The sequence below is a fragment of the Rhagoletis pomonella genome, unplaced genomic scaffold (genome assembly GCF_013731165.1).
Source record: "Rhagoletis pomonella isolate Grant_MI unplaced genomic scaffold, Rhpom_1.0 Rhpom_scaffold_00003, whole genome shotgun sequence".
Lineage (NCBI taxonomy): Eukaryota > Metazoa > Arthropoda > Insecta > Diptera > Tephritidae > Rhagoletis > Rhagoletis pomonella.
Genome location: NW_023458557.1, coordinates 31,811,587 through 31,823,364, shown reverse-complemented (window position 1 = coordinate 31,823,364; position 11,778 = coordinate 31,811,587). Strand labels below are relative to the sequence as shown.

Here is an 11,778-nt window from a genome sequence, read left to right as displayed (position 1 = left end):
ATAAATAAAGAAAAGAAAAATTGTCAAAACTTGTCGAAACGTCGCTTCCCTATTATTTTTCACATGACTGTATGTTTAAACCAATTCAAATTTTGTGCGTTTCATACAATCACATCATCATAATTCATTAAACTCTACGGATTGTGCCACAAAACTACATTGCTTATAATATCAGAAATTACTTCAAAATAGTGCAACCACAGAAACTAAGCAAATGTGTTTATATGTAAGATATTGGCACCATATTCACTAGTATCTTCGTTTTTTATTTGGATGATAAGTGTTCTGGTCGATGATTTCAAGATTATGGCAGCCCTAATGTATTTCTACACATTCAGCGCGTGGCGAAGCCTCGCGCATATGAGGCCGGCTAGTACTACATATTTGGCAACTTTCCTAGAAATTTTTGAAATCAGCGATGGTCAAAGTTGAAAAATTAAGAAAAATAGGGGCTTATTAAATTGTAACCGATGAGAACTCTCAACAAGCTAAGCTTCAAGCTGTTAATAGATAAGTGCATCAAGTACGAACATAAAGGTACATATTTTCATGTTGTACTCGACCTTAGCCACAACCACCATTAGGTTTTGTTTCGGGTGTATTCCGTGATTTTTCTTTGCAGCACCGTGTTATTTATTGTAAAGTGTTGGTTTTTAGTTTTTAGAAATAGGTTGAATTTATTTTTGCTTTATTATCTACTACATACGTATGGTAAAATGTCGTTAATTGGCATTAAGAGCGTAAACATTTTAAATAAGACTTTGGATGCACATTTGTTAATATATTAAAATTAAATAATTTTCGCTCAGCCCGCTCAGGGTCTAAACTTATGGCTTTTTTATTTGAAAACATACATATTTTGTCGCTTTTATGTATACGTTTTTTTATATACTTGACAAGTTTTAGGAGTTTCACAACAAAACGTATTACTTTCCCTTAAATATTTTTTTTGTTAACTGGGTAAATATAATCTCCGCTATATGGATATAAGGTTTCATAAAGGCTATTTGTAGTATTTAATGGTTTTATGCAAACATACATACATGCAAATTAATCTTTTTATATCACTTTTTGCCAATGAAGTTGTGACATTAAGAAATTACATTTGAAATTTAAAAAACTAAAATGTTAGGTATAAAATATAGGGCGAGTTTCTTCTTCTAATTTATGTATCAGAATCATAATCGCGTAGATTTGGCTACCGGTTCTTTTCGATCTGGCTCAAGATGAAACTTTGAAGTTATTCGCGAAGTGTGAACCAATAGCTCTGAAGCAACAAAAATCTGAAAACTTGTTATTAGCAAAATTATACAAAATTTGAAACAATTTACTGCTACTTATGTTTCTAACGGAACTTTTTGGAGCCATTTAAATTTTTTGGTCAAAGTCACTTCTCTTTTTTGTACAATTGGAAAACTGGAACGACGGTTTAGTGTACTAATGTCAGTTTTCAAAAAACATCGATGCATCGATACATCGACTATTTAAACGTCGATATTCTCGATGCATTGATGTTTTGCCGACATCCCTAAGGTTGAGCTTACAGTTTAATTCATGTTTATATTTCGGTGAACACCGCCTTGACCTCTCCGAGAGCTTTCTAAGCTTCCTAAACGTTTTGCATAGCAGCGCAAGATGCTATCCGCAAAACCAAAAGCATTAAAATTGGAATTTTTGAGTTTTGTAATGAAACTCCTCCCTTATAGGTATGTAATATGGTAGGGAAACCTAAAGTAATATCGCAAGAACAAAACATACATTGAATAATATAAAATACAGTTATTTGACTTTCATCGTGGAGTTGAAATACATCTTCACATATACATACAAACATACTTACATTCCGAAATTAATATATGGGCAATTCTCAATTACTTCGAACTTTCGCATGACTCGACAGTTTTTATTCGGACACATAATTTTCGCTGTTTCATTAACAAATATCAGGTTACATATATTGTGAAGATTATGTAAATGCAAAAAAGGACTACCGTACATATTTTCTAGCCAAATATGCACATAATTCAAAAATAAAATTGGGAAACTTTCACAAATAAAAGGTGTGACTTCTATTATTTTATTTGTTTATTTTTACGTTGCAAAATTTGGTGCGTTGATTGCTCATGTTTGAGTTTATAATGAACTGGTAGTATTTGAAGAGCAGAATCGAATGCAGTAATAGAAAAGAGGTTATGAAGAGTCAAAGTAGCGTGACTCCTTTTTTTTAATTCTGATACTCGCAGCTTTTATAGTATACTGTAGCTGGTGCGTACCTAAAACTGTTATCGGACAACTTTTATAGTGTTCTAGAGCATAAAGGAAATCAATCTAGACGTGGCAGGCTTATGTGCTCTTATTATAAGATACTAAAAAAAAACAACAACTTTTTTAAAAGGTTACGATGCGTGCACAAAATTGAAAGTGCATATGTTTATTAGCACATCGTCTGCAATTGGAAAATTTAGCCAAATACGTGTGTGCTCTATTGTACAATATACTATTGAACTATGATCCTCGTGGCACTACTTTTTATTTGTTCTTTAAAAAGTTAAAGGGCGAAAAATAAATAAGAAAAATTAAAAAAGAAACAATATAACTATAATACCCAAAGGCATTTTTTGTCCATGTCATCAAATCTGAACCGTTCATTCGATTTTCGAAAATGAGGAGTCAAATGAAAGAGCTTGGGCTGTAGATGCTAGGACTAACCGTTGATTTTTGGCAATTTATATTCGAAAATTTTTTTTATATGAAAAAAAAATGCGGAGCGCGGTCAACAAAAAAAATCCAAAAATCAATGGTAAACTACTGGTTGGTTCACTGTATGTGTATATCGGTAACTGATTTATCAATTTGTACTAAACTCAGTACAATTATTGACCTTGGCATAAAAGACCTATATGTTGAAAATTTTCGAAATCGGACTAAAATTACGCCCACTTTCTACTTAAAAAAAAAAAACGCGTAAAAAACGTATGGTGCATTGTTTTAAAACGATGCACCACGTTGGATTATGTATTCCAGCAGCTGAAGCAGCGTATACTAAAAATTTCAGACATGTGCTCGCAATTTAAGAAAAAATATTTCTTCACAAAAAAATTCGAAGTTTGTGGGAATTGCCCATATAATAGTTTACTATTCACTGGCATTGTGAAAGGTCGACTATAAATCTGTTGAATTTTGCACTTCTATATATCGCTCGTTTGCTGGAATTATACAAGTCATTGGCCAAAGTAGGGCACTAAATTAAGGTCTAATTGAAGCTTTATTATCTGCATGAAATTTAAAGGGTTTATTTATTACATTTTTTACTTCAAAAGACAAAAAACAATCAATATACTGATGAAACTATGGACCAAATATGGTAAAACTGAATTTATAGTTTTTCTCTCTGGCGTCAAGTTTTTAAATGGAAAAAATTCCGTAGATTTAAAAAGGATTCAAGTAGTTTTAAGTACTGAAAATTCCCTTTTAATTAATTTTATTTTTAAGCTACTAAAGTAAGAAAGATGAAATTCGAGAATGTTGTCGTGGATAAAATTTTAAAAGGGTATTTTCACTACCTACTCACCTTTATGCACCTTATTTTTTACTTCTTTATTTGATACCTATATCATTATTACACAATGCACTGCATTTTTAGTAATTTTTTTAATCAGTCATATCATTGTAATTTCAAAGTCCTTAATAAATCATGATGCCGGAATGAAAAATTAAAAACGCAGTTTTACTTTATTTGGCCAATAGTTTTGCGAATATATTGATTTTTATTGATTTGATTAAAGGGAAAACATTGCCTAAAAATTTTAAGTCCTTTTCCTGCCATTCTTCCATTGAAAGAGCGACATCTAAATATGTGCATAGGTTTTGAACATAATTGCAAAGACCAAAATTGTTACTTAAAAAAAAAAACTAGAAAATGTACATAGAAAAATTAACGCTTAGCCAAACTATTATTATCCTAAAAAATGTGGTTTATACATGCATATGTATGTGACAAACCAAATTCTCTCGAAAGAGGTCATTTTCTCTTCAAAGAAGTAATTAATTGAGTTCTCATACGATATTTTTATTTTAAGTCATTAAAGGAGTAATTTAAATGATACCTTAAAGAAATTTAAAAAAAAAATTTAAATTTTTGAATCGAAGTTTCTTATAGAGTACAATATTCCAACCTACAGCAAGCACAGAAGTTGTTTTGTTAAAAGTCCACAGATATAAGATAACGAAATTTCAACTCTCACTCAACGCTAACTAAAAATTAACAAAAGTGTCTACCATATTATTGCCATAAAATAAAACTGATTTTTAAACATGCATTCATACATATGTATGTACATATGTACAAACAATTACTTAACAAAATACTTAACACTTTTTCATGCTACAGCTTTAATGGTCTTAAAAGTTTACATAAATTAAACTAAATATTTATTTAATAAATACGTTAATAGTCAATAACGCCACGATCCAACCACGATCTTCTATAGGTATCCGTGTCTTCATAAATGTATGTATTTGGAAGAATTGAGCAGTACCCCTGCAGAAAATCTGACTAGCTCAGAACTAGCGTAGAACTAGACCTTTTGGCGAAACTACCAGTTCTAGCTCAATACCCAAGCAATGCTTTCAACTGTCCAGTTTTACACGGCGATGTCATTGGCGGTGGCAATTGTCGCCCAGTGCATTACCTTGCAACCAGTTTTTAACCGGTTCCATTTTGGACAGTTCTTTTTATAAGAAACCGTTTTTAAGATTCCATTTTTTGATATTTTTTCGTTTTATCTTTTCTGTTACAGATTCCATTTTTCCTCGCTGAGCTACTTTCGTATTGTCCGAGTAGTGTGTATTAGCACATTTACACCGCAAATTTCAACCGTCCCGCTCTGAATTCCTTTTGCACAAGTTCAGAGATAGTTCTGAGATATGTAGTTCGGAACTAGAGCTTTGTCAGACTGTCTCTAAATTTTACTGCAGGGACTTTGGCCTAATTGAATATGATATCGAATTATGTGGGTGTTTGTGTATGTACGCATGCATATCTACATACATACTAGGGATGTCAATTTGTCGGCTTTTTCCTATCCCGGGATTTTCGGGATGGCGTTGTCACAATCCCGGGATCCCGGGATTTAGATATTCACTACTTTTCAACAACTTTGATCGAAAAAATTGCTTCCATATTGTTTAAGAAGTTCTCCTACCATGAAATAAATAATAAATAAATGGGTTTGAAACCTGCTTTTTTATAAAGTGGCGTTTTTTATCTTTTCTCTCTGACCGCAGGATTTATTTTGAAGGACTTTGTAATTTCAAAGATATGATTAATTCCAAAAATCTTTAAAAAAATTCAATGCAATGTAGAAATATGGGTAACAAATGCAATAGGATACTTCTTTAGAATTTAAAAAATTTTAACTTTTTGGACTCACAAGGACGATTAGGTAATTTTTAAGCTGACAAAGTTAGAAGAACGAAATTCGAGGATGTTATCGAGTTTATATTAGACCTTAACATGTAATTTTTTCAAAAACAAATATTACGAAATTTCAAGGATAAAATTTTAAAATGACATTTTCAATATTTACCAGCCCTTCTGCTCTAGAAACTTGAATCTGTTTAAATTCTACAGGATTTCCTCATTAATTTTATACCCATACTTCTTCTCTAAGCACATTTCTCTGAATTTTTTAAATCATATTTGAGTTAATGACGTCAGAGTGAAAAACTAAAAACGTAATTTTACTATATTTGGCCCAGGGTTTAGCGAATGTATTGATATTTGTGTTTAAAATTTACTATCGCGCGGTGTTGTATGTATAACGAGCTAGACATTTATAAAAAATATTAATTATTAAATAAAAAAAGAAATATAGCCAATACTGGTCAAGAAAAGGAGTTTCTATTATTGCCATCAGTGCAAATTACAAATCCCGAAAATCCCGGGATTCTTGCCAAGTAATCCTTAAAAAGTCCGGGATAACATTCCTAATATATACATATATAAAAATAATACTTTTCAATATTAGCATCTACATAGACTTTTGGATTTAATCTGAACCGTACAGATAATCTATAATCTAGCGCAGCGTATTTAAAATCAGCAATGTTATTTTGCGGCATTAAATACAAATATTTTTGAAACAGTCTTTAATTGTTTTCGTTAATAAAGCTTTTCTATCGCCTGACAAATTATGAGGCTTTGGCAAACTGTATAACCGAACTCATACGCATCACCTTTGCTCCGTTTTCATGGTTGGCACTAACCGTGGCGCTAAGTGCATGATTCGATTCACTGTTGCCCGATGTCGGTGCAATGTGACTTAACGCATTATCAATATCTCGTGTAGAGACATTAACAGCTGCTGCAGCGATTGGCGATCCTTCGTGCATGTAAAGCTTACGTTTGCGCAACGGTAATGTCATTACATCGCGATCGGCCATCATCATAGAATCGCTCTCGGGAGATGATGAACGTTCGGGTGATTCTGTTGAAGATCGCAGTGGCGCTATCGCCGCCTCCACTTGGCGAACAATCTCGTTGTTGAGTGGTGAAGGTCTGAAAAATAAGACAAAAGATGTTTTAGGTTACGTACATAAAATATTCAGACGATTTTTGAGAATCTATTCAATCAATATCAGTTTAATAGTAGTTCCAAAAAAAAAAAAACAAAAGGCAACACTGTTTTCCATAGACTTTTTTGTGCTGATTTCGAATCCGTAAGTATAAATTTCCATCAGATCAAAGTGTCGAAAAATCGCTTTTTTTTGCAATATTTGAGAAGCTCTAACAAAGAAACAAAAGGTTCAGTAAATGGCTATAAGCACAGAATAAACAGTATACAGAAGACGCATGTCGACTATCGAACCAATTTGAATTTATGGCACGAGCGGTGAGGCAAGCAAGCGTAACCCAAGCGGCGCTGCCTCTGTTACTTTAGCAGTAGTTGCGATCCCGTACAAGTCCGGACTAGTCAGAAATAGTCAGAATCAGTCAGATTTTACTGGAAATCGATCCCGTACTCGGTTCTCTGACTATTGAGAGGACAAAAAAGAGAGTAAATACGGTTCTCTCTCTGTCAGAAGTAACCAGTTTTAGTCCGAGAATTTTTTGCTGGCAAATTCGGGTAAAGGTGTCAAACGATCAGCTGTAGTGGGTTTGGCAACCAAATTGTAAACAAAAGAAAAGTGCACTCTGCTAATTCATATTGAAAAATATTTAATTGCTTGTTTAAGTGGATTCTAATGAATTTGAAAGTATTTCTGGTTATTTACATGTGTGAGCTGAGTGTGTTTACATATAAAATAAGCAAAAATTTACAACCAAAATTTGGAGGTTATGTTGAAGTTGACAGAGGTTACCATTTTTTACTAGAAAGCGATCCCGTACTTTTCAATTTTACTATCTCGCTCTGAGCGAATTTTTAGTCTTACTTGTTTTAGTCCGAGGAATACGGGATTGCACGATCGGTGTTGCCGTTTTGATACAATTGTAAATTTGTATTACTTTTTTTCTAAAATGTAAGATCTGATACTTTTTTGTTCCCAAATTGCCTATTTTGATAATTTCGGCTAGCAGGAATGAATTTTTGAAAACTATGAATAATATTACTAGTTCAAAGGCAAATATTTGTTTTTTTCTTGTTATTTAAAGTCTCAAAATTTATTTATGTAAAAATATTTATAAGTTTGATTTGGTAATTCCTATAAGGGAAACACAACCCGAAATTTCTTTGTACACGCCGGTGTTATAGGGTCGTTTGTACTAAATTGCACAGTTATTGCGCTCAAATAAAAATTATTTTGATATTTTGCTCATGCTTATGTTATTGTACAATAATTTGAGCGGCGTATGGCGACAACTGTGAAATTTTTAGTCTAGTTTTGATTTTGCTGTCCAGATCTTGCTGTAAAATATGGATAAGAGCGAAGAAAAAAAATTAAATTTTTTTAATATTCTTTTTTTTTATGTTTTAAAGCGAATGTTATAAAAATATACAACGCACATTCATATGTCTTGCACATATTTACTTAAGCAACGTTTCTTCAAAATAAGGTTTGCGCAATTTTGTGCTGTAGTAATTTCCACAATATTGACCTGTACAAGTCTCGGGTCGCGCAATGATTTTGTGTGGTTTAGGGGCACTATAAGTTTGTTTTTCGTTATGCAAATAAGCATACAGAAGCAAGAAATATAAATATTTTTTATAACCATGGATTTAATTATAAAATTTAATTTATTATTTGTTTTTTAAATAAAAGTTTAACAAATAACAGTTTTGTTTACTTTTGATGCTTTTTCTGCTTGGCAACTGATACTTTTTTTCCAAGCTCGCTGTAACGATGACAGAGAACTTAGATAGATAGAGAAGGTGCAAACTGAAAGTGGACCTCGCGGACGAAAAATTAACAGCGTTAGAAAAGTTCAAGTCGGAATGTAGAAATTCTGTTCAATATAATGTTGATAACATAATACAATGTTGAGCAACATGAAATGTGATGTTCTTTGCGAGCAACTAAACGAAAATATGGTAAATCTTCACATAATTTTCATTAGTTTGTAATTTTTGTTAAATTTTTTATCTTGTTCTCCTTTTGATGCAAATACAATTTAAAATAATGATAGTTTGGCATAAAGTTTACACACATATGTACATGCATACATAGACTGGCAATCAAAAGTGAGTGCATGGTGTTTTTATACCTGAGCGCACTTGTGCACAAGGGTATTATAACTTTGTTCACATAACGGTTGTTTGTAACAGGCAAAACGAATCGAGATAGATATAGACAAATGTATACATAAATGATCAGGATGAAAAGAGAAATCGATTAAGCGGTGACTGTCTGTCCGTACGTCCGTTCGTTTGTCCGTCCGTCTGTGCACACGATAACTCGAGTAAAAATTAAGATATCTTAACGAAACTTGATACGTGTACTTCTTTCGGGCGTAGGGCGGATGGTAATGGGCAAAATCGGTCAATAACCACGCCTACCTCTCATATAACGATAATTTTCAGAAATACGAAAACTGCGATATTTTAGTAATTACTGAAGATTATTCACTCAAAATTGATATTTACAATAATTTTTAGACGAAAAATAAGAATATTATAAATTTTTTGAAAATGGGCGTAGCCACGCCCACTTATGGTTACATGTGTATCTCTTGGCAACCACTGCACCGATTTCTTCCAAACTTGGCACAATTGTTGGGCTTGGTACAGCATACCAAATGGCCGAAAATTTTTAAAATCGGACAATAACCACGCCCACATTCCATATAAGGGTCATTTAGAGAAACACAAAATCTCCGATAAATCAGTAAATATTAAAGCTAATTTATTCAAAATTGACACTTGCAACAATTCTTTATTAAGAAATACGTTTATGATAAAATTTTGGAAAATGGGCGTGGCACCGCCCACTTATGATCACATATATGTATCTCGGTAACCGTTCTACCAATTTGTACCAAACTCGGCATGGTTATTGTGCTTGCCACATAAAAGCAAAGCGTTGAAAATTATTGAAATCGAGCTAAAATTAAGGCCGCTTTACATATAACGGTAAATTTTAGAAATGCTTGAAAATTTAATATTTCGAAATTTAAGGACGCTAATGTACTCAAAATTGATACACCCCGGCTTGCCATGTAGCGGTATCTGTCGGAAAGGTGAAAAACATATATTTAATATTTGCGCCGGGTATTTAATGTTCGGCTCCGCCCGAACTTAAACTTTCTTACTCGTTTGCTTTATATTTGCAATGTTTTTCAATTAAATTTTTTTTATTACCTTTTTATAAAAATGTGCTTCATGCTTTAATCAAAACTATACAAGTCAAACTTTTAAGCTTTATACAGAACTTAGAAAAATTCAACGAACTTTCGTCTAAATTTTGACCTGTTTAATCTGAATATTTAGAAAAATTTTAAGTACCTACGCAGATACATATATCGGGTCTTTAATTCTAAGAAAACAAATGTAAGTTTTAAGCGGCTAAAAAATCGCGTTGATATTTAATGATTTTTTATTGCTGACGGCTGTTTGCACTTTTGACCATATTAATTATATAAATAGGCAATCATGTTTCCTTTACACCCCTTTTACGGCTAAACTATACTTCTAAGGTATAAACCATTATACAGCATTAGATAGGTATTTTGATGCTGATGTGCAGGCAATTTTTAAAATTTCAAATCAGTTTAAAATAGAGCGAAAAAATCATTTCAAAAGTCCCACCAATACCAATGCCATATCTGTACATGGTTGGGGCAGAAATGCCTCCTAAATGAATGCTTTAATATTGATACTGAATTACAGAAACGTGCTAAGTAGCAGTTTGGGAATAAGATGTATGTATGTATGTACGTTGCATGGCTATACTCAATCCCGACTCTTGCGTCCTCGTTCGCGCACTCTGGGCAACGTGAGCAACCCATGTGCGAGATGCGGTAACCAATCCGAGTGGAGCCTTGGGTCACGGCAGAAAGAGAGGGAGCTTCGGTGGGGCCACTCCGACTTACTTATTCGGATTAAGGGCTCACTGAAGTCTGCAGCGTCTGTTCACCAGTAGGTGCGGCTGCAAGCGGGTGTCTGCTTGGAGCAAGCGGCTCGCTATATAAACGTGTATTTGGTTGCGAAACCACCCCCGTCCCAGCAATGGGTTGTGCGCTGGGCTTCGGACCCGCGTTCGACGTAAAAACCACTTCCAGTGAAGAAGCAAGGCAAAGCCTCGGATGAGACCCCCCCTTATGATGACGACCACGGCAAAGGTTTAAAGGACTACGATTTGAGGGCATGCACCTGGAATGTCCGGACCCTTAATGGGGAAGGTGCCTCTGCCCGGCTGGTTGATGTCCTCGTAAGGACAAAAGCTGACATCACCGCCATCCAAGAAATGCGTTGGACGGGGCAAGGCAAGCAATGTCTGGGGCCTTGCGACGTCTACTGCTGCCATGTAAAGGAGCGCAAATTCGGTGTTGGATTTGTGGTGGGAGAGAGACTCCGTCGCCGAGTACTGTCGTTCACCCCGGTGGACGAGCGTCTAGCCACAATCCGCGTCAAAGCGAGATTCTTCAACATCTCGCTCATCTGCGCCCATGCCCCGACGGAAGAGAAGGATGAGGCATCCAAGGATCTCTTCTATGAGCGCTTGGAGAGCACATACGAGCGCTGCCCCCGTCATGATATCAAAATCGTGCTTGGCGACTTCAATGCCAGGGTGGGCAAGGAAGGGATCTTTGGAACCACCGTCGGAAAATTCAGCCTCCACGACGAAACGTCCGACAACGGATTGAGGCTGATCGACTTCGCCGGGGCCCGAAACATGGTAGTATGCAGTACTAGGTTCAAGCATAAAAAGATCCATCAAGCTACGTGGCTGTCTCCGGATCGAAAAACGAGAAACCAAATCGATCATGTTGTGATAGACGGAAGGCACGCTTCCAGTGTTTTAGACGTACGCACACTCCGAGGCCCAAACATCGACTCGGACCACTATCTTGTAGCAGCCAAGATACGCACCCGCCTCTGTGCAGCAAAAAATGTGCGCCCAAATATGCAAGGAAAGCTTAACGTCGAAAAGCTGCAATCACAACAGACAGCCAGCGCTTTCGCTACTCGACTCTCACACCTGCTCTCTTCAACAAACCGACATATGCGAGCAGTGGAACCACATTTCCCGCTCATTAAGTACCGCCGCCGAAGAAGTAGTCGGATTTCAGCGAGCCCGAAAGAACAACTGGTACGATGAGGAGTGTCAGGAAGCTGCAGA

General features: G+C 35.1%; 1 protein-coding gene across 13 annotated transcripts in view; it reads right to left on the bottom strand.

The window, feature by feature from the left end:
* Positions 1–6,016: 6,016 nt before the first annotated feature.
* LOC118735137 (Krueppel homolog 1) overlaps positions 6,017–11,778 on the bottom strand; it is a 428,624-nt gene continuing 422,862 nt past the window's right edge. For all 13 annotated transcript variants that reach the window (XM_036464769.1, XM_036464763.1, XM_036464767.1 and 10 more), the window contains one exon: positions 6,017–6,559. In XM_036464769.1, coding sequence (XP_036320662.1) covers positions 6,193–6,559 — 367 coding nt within the window. In that variant the 3' untranslated portion in view covers positions 6,017–6,192. The remainder of the gene's footprint in view (positions 6,560–11,778) is intronic.